The sequence below is a fragment of the Eubalaena glacialis genome, chromosome X, assembly GCF_028564815.1.
Source record: "Eubalaena glacialis isolate mEubGla1 chromosome X, mEubGla1.1.hap2.+ XY, whole genome shotgun sequence".
Lineage (NCBI taxonomy): Eukaryota > Metazoa > Chordata > Mammalia > Artiodactyla > Balaenidae > Eubalaena > Eubalaena glacialis.
The window spans coordinates 109,565,945-109,582,277 of record NC_083736.1 but is presented as its reverse complement, the minus strand read 5'-3'; the positions used below and the strand labels follow the sequence as shown (position 1 = coordinate 109,582,277).

The following is a 16,333-nucleotide window of genomic DNA, read 5'->3' as shown; positions in this document are numbered from 1 at the left end:
GCGGGGGCTGCTCTTCCTTGCGATGCGCGGGCTTTTCATTGCGGTGGCCTGTCTTGTTGCGGAGCACGAGCTCTAGGTGCGCGGGCTTCAGTAGTTGTGGCGCGTGGGCTCAGTAGGCTCGTGGGCTCTAGAGCGCAGGCTAAGTAGTTGTGGCACACGGGCTTAGTTGCTCCGCGGTATGTGGGATCTTCCCGGACCAGGGCTCGAATCTGTGTACCCTGTATTGGCAGGCAGATTCTTAACCACTGCGCCACCAGGGAAGCCCGAGTAAGTGCTTTGTATGCCGGGATTTGTAGTCCGTGAAATACTCGTCCCAGCCAAGATGGCGGAGTTGCTAATGACGTGCCCCGAGGGAGTCTGGGTCGCAAGGGGATTGGGCGGTGCGGGGATTCCGCGGGCGGGAAGCTAAGAGCAGGTGTTACAACCTTTCCACTGAAAGAAGCCGGACGTCCTGAAGTCTCGCGAGATCCTGGCAGGGCCCAACGGAAAGCAGGGCTTCGGTTATCACTAGGGGCGTCTGTTGGGGGCGGAGCTCTGTCCGGAGAGGGCCGGGAGTCTTTAGGTGCCGGCGTAGTGGCGTTTAGGCCGAGCTACCGCGATGAGGAGCGAAACCGTGGCCATGAAGGAGGAGAAGGAGCATAGGCCTAAGGAGAAGCGAGTAACCCTCTTGACTCCCCCGGGGGCCACAGGCAGCGTCTGTGGGGCTTCGGGGGACAGCATCAAAGGGGAAGATAAGCAGGATCGGAACAAGGAGAAGAAAGAGGCGTTGAGCAAGGTGTCTGGCCGGCTGTCGGCCCAGGAGGGGGCGGGACGGTTCCAACACCCGTGGAGGATGGTTGGGAAGGGGCTGCCCTCTTCCTCTCCCAGTCTCTTCCTCTGTTTCTTCACTTGAGTGAAAATCGCATCACCCTGTCTCATCCACTCGCCAGAAATGGGGGAGCCCCTCCCCGCCGAGCCCCGGGATGGGAGTGAGGGAGGGCGGGGGGATTCCCAGACAAGAAGGGTTTAGGTCAGAGCTGTGAGATTATAATGGGAGGGGTAGCGATAGTGAAAAGAATGAGGAATTGGAGGGGAATTATTGAATAGTGAAGAGGCCATCACGGGTGGGAGTAGTTTGTGATAGGAATATTAATAGAGGCTCGTTGAGGGAGTGGGTGGGTGGGGGATATTATGGTCTGGGGGCCAGATCGGGTGCATCCTTATTTGGGGAGCAATGAGGGAATTTGTGGTATTCCTTAGAATTTTGAATTCTTTATGCTGATTGAGTAAGGATTTTATTTTAGGATGTGTTGGATGTGGTAGGGAAATATTAATAAATCAAGAATTCATGGCACCCACAAAAGACCAGGGTTGGTTTACTAATTTCTTACCACTACTGAAAATGGGTGATAGAAAATGAGGCGAAAACCTAGTAAACTGTGGGGCTTCGGGTTAACAGAACCTGAGATTTTCCTTGCTCCAGGCAGTTCTCTTTTCTGAGAGTTGTGGTTTTTTTTTAAACTACGTTACTATTATGTTTGACTAATCATTCTGAGCTTTCTGAACATTCTCTTGGGTTTTTATAAGTGATCTCATCGTTTAAAGGCCAACTTTCTTCAGGGACAGTGATTCAGGTATGACAGAAAATTGATTTGTACTAATTTTATTTTCCTTATTCATTTCTTAAGGTGGTAATACGGAGATTACCGCCCACTTTGACCAAGGAGCAGCTTCAGGAACATCTTCAGCCTATGCCTGAGCATGATTATTTTGAGTTTTTTTCTAATGATACTAGGTAAAATAAATAAATAAAAGAGGGACGGGGTAAATGAAAAAGGTTTCTTCCATTCTTTTTTATCCTACTAATGTTTTCCATTTGATTTTTGAGCCTATCTTTTTAATATATGCATACTTGTAATTCAGTCAGACACCTGCAAGCACATTGACATAATTGCTTTCCTCCCTGCAGCCTGTATCCTCATATGTATGCCAGAGCATACATCAACTTTAAAAACCAGGAGGACATTATTTTGTTCAGGGATCGTTTCGATGGTTATGTATTCCTTGACAATAAAGGTAAGTCCTTTTAACTGAGGGGGGTGGTTTCTTTGTCATTTGTATGTTTAAGACAATGTGTGTCTCACAGTGTTTTCTCGATGCCTTCATGGCGTTTCTAAAATCCTGGGTGATAAGATGAGCAACATTTAAAGAGTTTTACACATTTGATAAGCTTATGACAGCCTTATAAATAGATAATATGACTTTTTACAGTCCTCAGGTATTTGTATTAACCTATTATTTCTGTAGTTTGATCAACTGAATGAAATTGCCACAGTTTTCTCCTCCTGTGACTGTTCTTTTGCCCGGTATTAGATGATCTGTTGTTTTGAGTATTTACTAGTTTCAACAGTGATACTGATAAATGACTCTTTAAACTTGTATGACAAATTTTAAATATTTACTTCTCCTCTTGCTTCAAGGACCAACACTTATTTAAGTCAGATTCTTTATGTCAATAGTTGCCAGTTGGAGTACTGTTTAACATTCTAAGTTGTATATAATTAAAACATTGAACTTGATGATTTCCCACTTTGTATCCAGGAGTTTATAGGGAAGAAAAACTTCTGCCTTAACTCTCATTTTATTATCTGCTGCTTGCAACATTTAGCCAGAGAATGTCCAAGCTTCCATTTGCCACTTTTCTTTTGGCTTTGCAATCATAGGTGAATGATGTGTCTTTTTGTTAGGTTATGTTTTTTCAGTATTAGTTCAAAGTTGGTAAAAAGGAAATCTTTGTCAGGGAATATGCCAGTAAAAGTTGAAGGATTGCTACTGTGTTTGTCCAGCTTTTATTAATCCCCTCAAACCAGCTACTTCTCCACTCCAAGTTTATTCCAGTAGATAGCAGTGATTTCCTGGAAATCTGAGTTGTGTTTAACTTTTTTCCTTTCTTTTTTATCCCTTACATTTAAACAAGTGATGGATTTTGTCAATTTATTGCTTTTTAATATCTTGTTCATCTAGACTTAGTAATACTTTCACACTTTATATCCTCATCACCTAATGCTTAGACAACCAGTCTCTAACCTTATAGGATTTTCCATTTTTTCCACTTTCTGTATAATTTAATCTTATATTGCCATGAAATTAATCTTTTTGAAAATAGTGACTTAAGATAGCAGTTGTGAAAAAAAGTCCAAATTCCTTAGTCTGGTAGTCAGCATCTTCCATAGTTTGGCCTCACTTCTGTTTTTTTCAGCCTGTCTTCCACAATTTCCTTCTGTTTCAGTCTGGTTTATCTGTTCCTTCTCAAATATATCAATTATTAAGGTAATATGATTCTGCATTCACTAGGATTTCTAAAATCTTGTTTCCTGTGTGACTGCTTTGTGATGCCTAATGGTCAATTATAGTAATTTATCCTGGCTTATGTTTACATGCCAAAGATCTAAGGATGGAATTTTATACCTTGTATGACATTATTCTATAGCAGGGATCTGGTGTATTTTTCCAGTAGTCACTTGGGTTTTTTTTTTTAATTGAGATATAACTCACATACCATAAAATTCAATGGTTTTTAGTATATTCACAAGTTTTGTAACCATTACCACTATGTAATTCCAGAATGTTTTTATCACTTCAAAAAGAATCCTGTATTCATTAGCAGTCATCTCCCATTATCCTCTCCCCCTAGACCCTGGCAACCACTGATCTACTAACTATGGATTTCCTTATTCTGGACATTTCATATGAACTGAATCATACAATATGTGGCCTTTTGTGACTGCCTCTTTTACTTAGTATGTTTTCAAGGTTCATCCATCTTATAGTATGTATCATTACCTCATTGCTTTTTTTGTTTTTTTGCATTATTAAAAATTGTGGTAAAATGCACAAATAAAATTTACCATCTTAACCATTTTTAAATGTGCAGTTCAGTAGTGTTGAGTACATTCACATTGTTCTGCAACCAATCTCTAGAACTTCTTCTTGTAAGACTGAAACTCTACCTGTTAAACAACTCCCCATTTCTCCCTCCCCCAGCCTCTTGCAACTACATTCTACCTCTATGAACCACCCTTCTGTCTATGAAGTTGACTATTCTAGGTACCTCATATAAGTGGGATCATAGTATTTGACTTTTAGTGACTAGCTTATTTCACTTAGCATAATGTCCTCAAGGTTGATCCATGTTGTAGCATGTGTCAGAATCTCCTTTTCCATTGTATGTATATACTTCATTTTCTTTATCCATTCATCTGTTGAGGGACATTTGGCTATTGTGAATAATGCTGCTATGAATGTACAAACATCTGTTCAAGTCTCTGCTTTCACTTCTTTTGAATACATACCCAAAAGTGGAATTGCGGGGTCATATGGTAATTCTATTTTTAATTTTTTTGAGGAACCACCATACTGTTTTCCATAGTGGCTGCACCATTTTATATTCCCACCAGCAATGCATGAAGGTTCTAATTTCTCCATGTCCTTGCCAACACTTGCTATTTTCTGTTTTTTTTCCCCCTTTAATAGTAATCATTCTGACAGGTATAAGATGATATTTCATTGTGGTTTTGATTGGCATTTCCCTAATGATTAGTGAGGTAATAGTTTAATCTTTTCATATGCTTGAGCACATAGCATCTTTTCATTTGCTTATTGGCCATTTGTATACCATCTCTGGAGAAATGTCTATTCGAGTCCTTTGAACATTTTTTAATCAGATTATTTGGGGTTTTTTTTGTTGAGTTGTCAGAGTTCTTTACATATTCTGTATATTGACCCCTTATCAGATATATGATTTGCAAATATTTTCTCCAATTCTGTAGCCTTCCTTTTCTCTCTGTTGATTATGTCCCTAGATGCACAGAAGTTCTTAAATTTTTTTTAATTTATTTATTTTATTTATTTTTATTTTGGGCTGCGTTGGGTCTTTGTTGCTGTGCACAGGCTTTCTCTAGTTGTGGCGAGTGGAGCTGCTCTTCGTTGTGGTGCGCGGGCTTCTCATTGCGGTGGCTTCTCTTGTTGCGGAGCATGGGCTCTAGGCGCACGGGCTTCAGTAGTTGTGGCACGCGGGCTCAGTAGTTGTGGCTCGCGGGCTCTAGAGCACAGGCTCAGGAGTTGTGGCGCACAGGCTTAGTTGCTCCACGGCATGTGGGATCTTCCCGGACCAGGGCTCGAACCCGTGTCCCCTGCATTGGCAGGCGGATTCCCAACCACTGCGCCACCAGGGAAGCCCCAGAAGTTCTTAATTTTGATGTAGCACAGTTTATCTATTTTTCACTTCTGTTGCCTGTGCTTTTGGTGTCTCCTGGTGTATTTTTTAATAACAGCTTTACTGAGATATAATGCATATGCCATAAAATTCACCCTTTTAAAGTGTACAGTTCAGTGTTTTTTAGTATATTCACAGAGTTGTGCAGCTGTCGCCACAATCTAATTTTAGAACACGTTTCTCTAAAGAGAAACCTTGTACCCATTAGCTGTTACTCCTCATCTGCAGACAAGCACTAACCTACTTTCTATCTCTATAGCTTTACCTGTTCTAGAGATTTCTGATGTATATTTTTGCACTTATAAAACATCAATTTTATTAAGGTATAATTTACATATTAAAATGCATCCATTTTATGTGTGCATTTGGTGACTTTTGACATATTTATACCCCTGTATAATCAGTATTGTGATCTGGTTTTTTTGTTTGTTTGTTTGTTTGTTTTGGCCATGCTGCATGGCTTGCAGGATCTTAGTTCCCCCACTAGGGATTGAACCTAGGCCCCTGCAATGAAAGTGCCTAGTACTAACCACTGGACTGCCAGGGAATTCCCTCTGATGTATTTTTTAAATGAAAATTAGTTTGTAGATTTTTTTCCCCCACATATCACAATATCACACTTTAGAAGTTGAATTTAAATGAGTATTTTAATTCCCTCCCATATCTTTTCACTAAGTTATCAGTACGAACTGGGGGCTCCTTTGGTAACATGTTGATTTTAGTTGTGCCAATGTGATTTATGCCTGTTAGGAGACCTATTCAGACCACTGTCATCAAAGGAGGCCTAGAGAGTGGTGGGTTGAGTCTCTTGTATCCACTTTTGACATTTTCTTTCTTACAACAAGTATGCTATTTTTTCTAAACAGGTCAGGAATATCCTGCCATAGTAGAATTTGCACCTTTTCAAAAAGCTGCAAAAAAGAAGACTAAGAAAAGAGATACTAAAGTTGGGACTATCGATGATGGTACAGTATAGCTCTAGTTATGTAATGCTAATGCCATGTTTTTTTTAATTTAATTTTTATTTTATATTGGAATATAGTTGATTTACAATGTTGTGTTAGTTTCAGGTGTACAGCAAAGTGATTCTGTTATACATGTACATATATTCATTCTTTTTCAGGTTCTTTTCCCATATGGGTTATTACAGACTATTGAGTAGAGTTCCCTGTGTTGTATATATAGTAGGGCCATGGGTTTTTAAAAAATATTACCTTTGTGGGAATTAAGTGGACTCCAATCTTTTAAATTAAGAAAACATAGGAAATAAAGTTCATGAGAAATGTAATTCACTGATGAAAGCTTTGCTTGTTAGAATGGAGGTGGGTTTCCTCTAGTTTTCATTCTCTTTGGCTAATGGCTTTTCATCCCTTCACCATTAAGCAATATATTTTGACTGTTGAGTAGTAAATCACCTTAGGTATATTCATTAGAAGACAATGGGAAAAAATCAGATGTTTCAAATTACAACTCCTTGAGGCCTCTTACCATTTTTATGATTATTTATTTGACTTTTGGTTTCCATTTTTATAAAGAGGAAGAGTTATCATTGAGAGCTGTGATGGAAAAATTTCTATACTTGAGTAACTTAATATAAAGTATCTGTAGTGGCCAGTCCTGTTTTCTAGGCTTTGAATATGCAGTTAACTGCACACATAGTAATTACATTGAACTGAAATACTGGAACTAAAAAACTGAAATAATTGCCATTTACGGTAAACTGGATCCAGATTTTGAGATCTCTGTAATGTGGTTGTGTTGGCTAAGGACTTAGCTGCAATATTTTATATCAGATTGGCATTTTAGAATCAACTAGGTTGGTTTCCATTATTTATTACTATAATGGGTATTTTATAAGGAAAACACAGAAAAGACTCAACACACAGCTGCTTATTGATTGTATCATAGATTCAGACCGTGAAGACTAGATCAAGTGACATGCTCCACAGTACATGCTCCAGATACAACGTAATGACTCAGATGTGTTACCCTTTCTGATGTCGGAGGCATCTAGGAAAGAATTCCAGAAGTTACCATCACCTCTAGTGCCACATCTAGGACATCTGCCCTCATTTATCTGTTTAGAACACCCGATTTTCATATGCTGAGTTTAATTAAAGGTGTACTGATGCAGAAACTGCTTACATGCTATACATGATAGTCTCTGAAGGTCCCATAAGTATAGCTTGCAGTTCTCCCATAGATAATATTTCCTATTTTGTTTAAAGTCTGCTATATTTTCTATTTACTTAAATAATTATTTAGATCCAGAATATAGAAAATTTTTGGAAAGTTATGCTGCAGATAATGAGAAAATGACATCTACTCCAGAGACACTGCTAGAGGAAATAGAAGCAAAAAATAGAGAATTAATAGGTAAGTGGGCAAAAGGAATTAAGGGTAACAGCTTTTTCATCAGAAGACCTGTCAGACTCCCAGTTCTGTCACTTGCTAGCTGTTTGACCATGGGAAAAGCACTGACTTCTTTAAGACTCTGTTTGTTCTACTATAAAGTGCAGATAATACCTGCCTCACAGGATTATGAGAATGCATTGATAAGATGGGAAAAATTCTGACTTATTTAGTGCCACACAAATGTAACAGAAGTATAAAAAGTTTGAAGACTCATATGGGACCTTAAGATGTTGGTAAGCCTTTGAAGATCAATTGGTGTTTTCTAGTAATAAGCTCATATTCCTAAAAAAAATTTTGACCTGAAAATGTCAAAAAATGAAGTTAGTTACTGCAAAATTGAAAACCACTTGAGAAATTCTCGCTTGGATGTTGGTTTTAGTAGTAAGTTGTCACTACTATATCAGCTCTAAACAAGCATAGCCTCTGACCCAGGATTTCCACTCCTAGGAATTTATCCTAGGAAGGAAGTATGCTTTTCAAAAAGCTAGCTACAAGGTTAGATAGCATTGTTCAGAATATTGAAGAATGAATTAAATATTCTTCTAAAACTTGGTTTTTACTAATGGATGCATAGTATAAGCCCATCTCCGATACTTTCCATAGAATAAATTCCCAGAAGTGGAATTACGGGGTCAAAAGTATTAGATATTTTTAGCCCCTTACCCCAGTTTCTTCCTGGTTGAGCAAATTTATACTCCCATCTATAAAACAAGAGAATGTCCTTTGCACTTTATTCTCACTGACTGGGAATTGCTCTTTTTAATAATTGTTTCATTGTTTTAATTTGAATTTCTTAACTTTTAAAAAATTATTTTAAACCTTCAGAATCGAAATAGAATACTGTAAAACTTCTTTCCAATAATATAGTTGTGAACTTACTGTTTAAGGGGTGTAGTTTTCCCACCTTGGGTGGTTGGCAGGGAATGTCAGAAAACGGAATCCTTTCTAGGGGTTGATTAAGTATTATTAATAATCTGTTTACATTTATGTAGCTAAAAAGACAACCCCACTTTTGAGCTTCCTGAAAAACAAGCAGGTAAACCTTTTGTTTTTATAGTTCTCTCAATACTTCTATTTCATTGGTTTGCATTCTGTGAGTATAAGAGCATTGGGATCCTATAGGAGAGATAGCTGCTTTTTCTGCCATTATTCTTTAAAGATTTGGCTCATTGGCCTCACTCTCTGGCCCTCTCCTTCACTCTGGTTGTTGGACCAAAGATTCACTCTGCAAAACCAGGGAGTCCTTAGCTTGCTCCAGAGACACTCTCTTGATTTCCTAAAAGCCTCTGGATAATGTAGTAAGGCAGCAGTGGGAGACTCTGATATTAGCAGGCCCTGGTCTTTATTCTCTCTCATATTTTGAATGGGGTGGGGAGGGGGTTAAGGAGATAGAAAATGGGAAGGAAAGATGATACAGTTAAGTGGGTGCCCACCATACCTTCAAGACTAAGTTTTTGGTGGCAGTTATCTTGTTTGAAGGTTTGTGTTGATGTTTCTTTCTAGAGGATGAGAGAAGAAAAGAGAGAAGAAAGAAGGAGGCGAGAAATAGAAAGAAAAAGACAAAGAGAAGAAGAGAGGAGGAAATGGAAAGAAGAAGAGAAACGAAAAAGGAAAGATATAGAAAAGCTAAAGAAGATAGACAGAGTTCCAGAAAGGGACAAATTAAAGGATGAACCAAAGATTAAGGTATGAAAATAACTTAAACTGACTGCATGTTGCTGAAAATTGCATGTACTGTATCTACTTCTTCAAATATGCATGCATCTTGTGTTGGTGTAAACAGTTTTTTTGGTTTTGTTTTTGTCTTTTTTGGGGGGGGGGAGTGAATCAACAGAAGTCTTTCCTATAATAGTAATAGTATTATTCTTTTAATTTAAAATAATTTAAAAGATTAAGTAGTTTACATGGTATTCAGTGCAGATCTGTGTTATTTTTAATAATTGAAAATGTTCAATTTTGGATTATTATTTTCTCAGTTCTTCATAAATAAGGGCTTAGGGCTGGCTGGCATGAATTACGGGTTATATTCAGCTTTTCCTTCATTTTTGATACATGAAGTTGCCTCATCTGTTTGTTTTCCACTGTCCTCAGGTACACAGGTTTCTGTTACAAGCTGTGAATCAGAAAAATGTAAGGACCAAGTACATGATACAGAGCACCTAGTATCATGTCACACACACAGGTCTTAGTTAATAAGTCCTTTTGGTGGTGGTGGTAGTGTTACCTGTAGAAAACCCCTTCAGACTGACCTAAGTCTTCTTAAAAGCTGAGCCATTTTAAATTCCTACTTTAGAAGGAAGCTCAGATGACTTGCTGATGCTCTGCTGTGTACCCAGGAGCTTCAACAATATACAGCTAGAGGACAACCATGCCTAAAGAGCTCTTTCTCTTCTCTTCTTTTTATATGCCTCTCATAACTGGCTGCCTTGTGGGAGTACTAGGGATATACCCCCTGCATTACGTCCTTTCCCCTCTCACAGGATTCCCCATGTTACCTTCTTGCATCTACCTGGGAATCTGTGAGCAGCAGATTCTGATTAATATATTGCATGTAGGAAGAGGAAAACCTATAGAAAGATCCCAGCCTTGCTACTTCCCTTCTGAGGGCATGGCTTGGCAGCCCTTGCTTCAGCGAACTTCCTGGGGAAGTACTCGTACATAGTACTTCAGAGAAAGTCAGAGAAAATCTCACAGAGATGATGGCAGGGTCTCCTTTTACCTCCTCAAAATTCAGCTGTTCATGTGGCTAGGGTTCCCCTAGGCTCTCCAGGACTCATTATTGGTGATAAGGGGCTTGGCGGCAGTGTGGGGAGGTTCCCATCTTAATTCCTTCTAGCGATTTCTCTGTCCGCCATGCCACAAGTGACTTGACTTGCTATTTCTAACTGTCAGCAAGGCAGAAGGTAGAGCCAGCCATGCTAGAGATATCTGTTAATGTTCTTATTAGAGTAATGAACATCTTGGCTTCTAACAAAGATGTTCATTAGAGAAATAAGAACACTTCCAATGAAACCTGCACATGGTATCCTCACTTTACACTGGTGCCTTCTTAGTGTCCAGTTTGGACTCACCATTTGCAGTGGCTGTCTGTGTGCTGAAATACTTCATGCTTAAGTCTTGTGGTGCTTCGCCTTTTGCTTGGTGGCTTGTATGATGCCTTCACCCTGAGATGAAACTTTCTATGATGCCTTCACTCTGAGACTTGAAATTCTTCTATTTTGCCTAAAAATCTCTCTGAATATCCAACACTTGGGGGTATTCTATAGAGATTTATAGCAGTGGCATGAGAAAGAAATTTTTGTTAGCAATTTGGACTTTATAAACCACTTTTATTTTAGAATTGCATTCTGTCATATATATGACATTGAGCAGAATTCCTATTCAGTAGAGATGGAACTTCACAGTTCCATTGTATGAGGTATTTGGATTTTTAAATCAAATGCCAAATAATTTTTGCTTTTCATCTCTAATGATAATATGATTGTACCATCATAAGTATGTAACTACTCTCAGACTCAAGGCAAAATTATTCCTGCAATGGATCTCTCCTTTGGTGACCAAGGTATTTGTCATTGTAATTACTACGTAAAAATAGTCCAACAGTAATGATCTGCTTAGCATTTTAAATTCATACCATATTTTCCTATCAAGTTATGCCAACATGCTGGGCTGCAGAAGGCATACTTGAAAGTGTACGTTGGTCTACTTAAAGGTTGACCCATTTAAGCCAAAGGAGTCTTGATCCTATTGCCACAAAGTGATTAAACCACTTCATTTGAGTGGATAACACTTTCACATTAATAGCGTCCTTTTAGCAAATTACTGCTCTCGTGCACTAGTTGTTCACCTGAAAGTTTACGAGTACCTGCAGAGACGGGGGCCTTCTATAGCCTAAACTGAAAATATTTAGTATATTATTTTCTTTGGTAGAATCAGAAGACAATGTCCCACCCTTCAAAATAAACTTAAATTTGTTCTCTTTAAAGCTGCTCAAGAAGCCAGAAAAAGGCGATGAAAAAGAATTGGACAAAAGAGAAAAGGCCAAGAAATTGGACAAAGAGAATCTGAGTGATGAAAGAGCCAGTGGGCAGAGTTGTCCATTGCCCAAACGTTCTGATGGTGAATTTAAAGATGAAAAGCCTAAGAGGTCGGTAGTCGAGGGCTCTTTGGTACATTTGTTTTCGATATGTTTCTAGGTGCTAGTTTTACTGCTACTTTCTGGACTTGTACCTGAATCAAGATACTTGGTTTTATGAGGTGTAGGGGGATGAGGAGGACAGGTTTCATATATTTTAGTATCTTAATCTGGGTGAATGACTTTGGGGGTTTTTTTAAATTGTTTTTCAAAATACTAGTATTTTTTTTAAAATTCTGCTCCAAAAGTTCAACCTCATTGTAGTGGCAAAGTCAGGATCAGAATGTTCCTGCATTTGTGATTAGAAGAGCTTTGAGGGTGCATTCTCAGATTTGTTTTTCATGCAGACCTGAAGATGAGAGTGGCAGAGAATACAGGGAGAGGGAGCGGGATTATGAACGAGACCAAGAGCGCATACTGCGGGAAAGAGAGAGGCTGAAGCGGCAGGAGGAAGAGCGCCGCAGGCAGAAGGAGCGCTATGAGAAAGAGAAGGCTTTTAAAAGAAAGGAAGAAGAAATGAAAAAAGAGAAAGAAGCCCTTCGGGATAAAGGAAAGAAGCCTGAAAGTACAGAACCAGTAGGCAGCTCAGAAAAAACTGAAAAGAAAGAGGAAGTGGTTAAGAGAGATCGCATAAGAAACAAGGTGCTGCTTTTCGTTAAACTTATTTTCATGAGGATTTTTTTTTTCTTTTCCTGCACGTATAAAGGAAAGGGCTAGCTCGTTGTTCATTATAGAATTTTAGGGGAACTTTAACTATCTGCACCTTTTCAGTCTTGGTGGGGTCCTTTTATTAACTTATTGTTAATAAGATTGTGTATGTATTTCAAACACACACAGAAGTAGAGAGAACGGAGGAATAATGTGATGTACCCATCACCCAGCTTCAGCAATTATCACCTCATGGCCAATCTTCTTTCTACTCTAGCCTATCTTACTCCTACTGGATTATTTTCAAGCAAATCCTAGACAGATAATTTCTTCTTTAAATACGTCAATATTAAGAGTAAAGACTTTGTTTTTTTGGCCACGCCCCGAGGCACCATGCGGGATCTTAGTTCCCCAGCCAGAGAGCGAACCCGTACCCCCTGCAGTGGAAGTGCGGAGTTTTAACCACTGGACTGCCAGGGAAGTCCCGAAGACTCTTTTTCTTAATAAAATAACCCTAGTAGCATCTTCACACCAGAAAAAAAACCAAAACTGACAATAACTCCTTAGCATCCTACCTACTCAGTGTTCAGATTTTCCCAATTGTCTCATTAACATCTTTTTTGTAGGCTCTAAACAAGGTCCACAAATTGTATTTGCTTGAAATGTTCCCTTAAGTCTCTTTTAATCTAAACAATTCCTCCTCCTCTTGTTTTCCTACCATTTATTTGTTGCAGAATCCAGTTTGCCCTGCAGAGCTTCTAACAGTCCAGATTGGCTAATTACATCCCTGTGGTATCATTTAACATGTTCCTCTACCTTCTATGTTTCCTTGAAAACCAGTAGTCATATCTAGAGCAGGGTCAGCAAATTTTTTCTGTCAAGGGCCAGATGGTAAATATTTCAGGCTTTGTGGGCCATGTGGTCTCTGTCACAACCAGTAAGCTTTGTAGGAAAGTAGGCATAGACAACATGTAAAAGAATAAGCCTGGCTGTGTGCCAGTCAAATTTTATTCACAAAAACAGGTGGCCTCTCATCTAGAGGCCTGAATATATTGGCAAGAATACTTGATAGGTGGTGTTGTGCAGTTCCTACTGCATCATATCAGGAAGCATACAATGTCTGGGTGTCCTTTTATTGTGATGATAAGATTGATCAGTAGTAATCATATTATGGTTATGTGATAGGATGTCCTTGCTCTTAAGATACACAAGCTGAAATATTTAGCAATGAAGGGTCATGATGTCTGCACTTAACGCTCAAATGGTTCTGCAAAAATATAATGTGTCTATATACGTGTATGCCTGCACACACTAGAGTCGGAAAAGGCACATGTGACAAAATGTTAACCATCATGAATCTAGGAGAAGGGTATTAGGTATTTGTTGTACAAGTTTGGCAACATTTCTATAGATTTAAAATTTTTTAAGATAAAAAGTTGGAAAAACAACTGATCAATTAGTTCAGGTATTGTAAGCCTGATCCATATATTATAAAATTTTTTATCAGCCTTTCTCCTAATAATTTTGTTTAGATGCGTTATTTCATAAGGTGGGGGAAAGGCAAGAAAAACACTTGATCCTTTCCCTTTATTTACAGTGTTCAGAGTAATGAGTTGGTGTCCTAGCAACTTGTAGGGGCTATCCATGAGCTTTGTTCTGTTTAGTCTTTAAGAACTTGTGGATTTAGAAATATTTGGTGTACTCCGACTTGTTACTATCAGTTATTGTCCTTGTTGATGGTTAAATTGTCCCATCTTTGCACAGTAGGAGCCCCATCATCTGTTTCTTTACATGCTACGCAGCAGTGTCATTTGTTTTAACGTTTCATCTTGTTAAAATAGTGAAATATTTTGCTGGAATTATTCACTTGGGAATAATGCTTTAAGGCTAACTTTCATATGTCAGAGAGAAAGGGCAAGGAAGGCTCATGTCGTGTTTTATTGAATTTGAAAAAAGGCCTATACATTTAAGTTTTCCAGGGTCATATTGTCATAACCAAACACATTACTTGAACTGAGGGGTACCTGGTGACTTTATTGAGGATTATTTAGGAACCTGAGATCTAAAGTGCCACCTAGAGAGTCTCAAGCTAGGCTGTTACCTTGTTAAACCTGAATTAACAGACAGTCATATTTGTGCTAAGTTACAGGGGTCTGAGCTCATAACTTCAGGGAGGTCTTCATTTAAGACTTTGCATTCTTTATTATTGTTGTTTTTACTCCTAAAATTTTCTCAGGTGGTGGTGCATTTTAAAGTCAATTTACTGATGGGGAAGAGAGATAGCCAGTGGCCATGGTTTCTAAGGAAAAACTATTCAAGCTGATTCAGTTCATCTTGAGATGGTTAAGAAAATTAGGCAGTAGCCTTATCAAAAATTTACTCTAGGCCTATAAAATAATACTTATTTTTAACTGCTGCTTAAAAAGTGAAACGGTTGTTTTTCTTTGTAGATAGGGGAAAGGAAGCGGGCAGTTTGAAGCCAATTAACCATCGACACTTACTGTCATGTACTGTGCCCTCACATTTTTGGTCTTGTGTGGGTTCTTTTTGGTATATATCAATATATAACTTATGACTCTGAAAATCCCCTGTAAATGCTTAGTAGCAATGTTGTAACATTAACATTTCATTTTACTTTAGGATCGCCCAGCAATGCAGCTTTACCAACCAGGAGCTCGAAGCCGAAATCGACTCTGTCCCCATGATGACAGCACCAAGTCTGGAGATTCAACCATAGAAAAAAAGCAGGAAAGTGGTATTAGCCATAGAAAAGAAGGAAGCGAGGAGTGACAGGTCCAAATGGCCTTAGGTGTCCTGACTGTCTAGGCAGCCAAAGAGCACGAATTAAGCAATCCAGAAGTGCCTTCAGGGCGAAGGAATAGAGAGAGAGAAAGGGGGTCGCTGTGCTGGTGGGGTACACTGCAGAGGAGTGTGTCTTGCATCAAAGCAGGACCCCGCTTGCATGCTCCGATTGGAAGTACAATTTCATTTTTCATGCAGTTCCTACAAATTAATTTTAAAGTGTCCGACAAAGCTGAGGGAGAGGACATACATTGCAATTTGCAGGCAGGAAATGTCAAGAGAGGACTTAATTAGGTATGACACGAGAAGAAGATACGGGAACTGGCTCTAAAATCAAAAGGTTTTGTTAATCCAGGATTGAATTTTCTTAATTTCAGTGGAGCAGAGTCACTTTGAAGTCTTGTTCAGATCTAGTTATAGTCATTGTTGGTGATAACTGTTGACTTTGTGTAGTGTAGAAGCAACAAGCATGTAATTGTAATACAAGTACAGTGAAGGATATAACAGATTTTCGCTTCTGCAAAAATTTAAATAGTCATGTCATGTCTATATCCTATGTCCTAAAGTTTTAGGGTTAGTTTTAGTTTTTTGTTTGCTTACGTGAGCTTAGCATAAAAAAAACTTTTTTAACATCTCCTTTTGCCTTTAGCAATTTTTATATTACTAAAGTTTAACCCTTAGTTGGTGCTTGACAATCCAGTCTTTGTTTTATCTTAGGTCTCATAAGCTGAGTGCCTACCGTCTCCAGGAAGGAAACTGCACCAATATTTGTTCCTGTTAAATAGCAACTTTTATTCTTAGCTTGTTTTGCAGTCGATGCCAATAAATATCAACATCACTCAAGTACGAAGCTAAGTGTGTTTATTAACTTTACAAAATAGCTGTTAGTTTTGAGAAATTAAACTTTTGATACTTAATTAACCTTTTGGGAATTTTGAAAGTGGATGAATGATATTTGTTACTACCTTCACTAGCACTATGCCTATATTTTGCTCACCAAGAAGACCAAATCATGGTTCACCACTCTTGTTCCATAAGAACCAAAATGTCTGGACAACATCCTGAGCTGCTGCTTCATT

General features: G+C 38.6%; 1 protein-coding gene across 3 annotated transcripts; it reads left to right on the top strand.

The window, feature by feature from the left end:
* The first annotated feature begins 461 nt into the window (after positions 1-461).
* Positions 462-16,097, top strand: UPF3B (UPF3B regulator of nonsense mediated mRNA decay). Of its 3 annotated transcripts, XM_061178280.1 has the most exons (11): positions 462-775; positions 1,668-1,774; positions 1,949-2,055; positions 6,121-6,219; positions 7,520-7,630; positions 8,662-8,705; positions 9,173-9,355; positions 9,761-9,799; positions 11,656-11,816; positions 12,152-12,446; positions 15,093-16,097. In XM_061178280.1, exons 1-11 carry the CDS (start codon positions 599-601, stop codon positions 15,240-15,242), a joined length of 1,473 nt encoding a protein of 490 aa, XP_061034263.1. In that variant the 5' UTR covers positions 462-598; the 3' UTR covers positions 15,243-16,097. The 3 variants fall into 3 exon arrangements, with proteins under 3 accessions (XP_061034263.1, XP_061034266.1, XP_061034265.1); XM_061178283.1 differs by lacking the exon at positions 7,520-7,630; XM_061178282.1 differs by lacking the exon at positions 9,761-9,799.
* Positions 16,098-16,333: the final 236 nt, after the last annotated feature.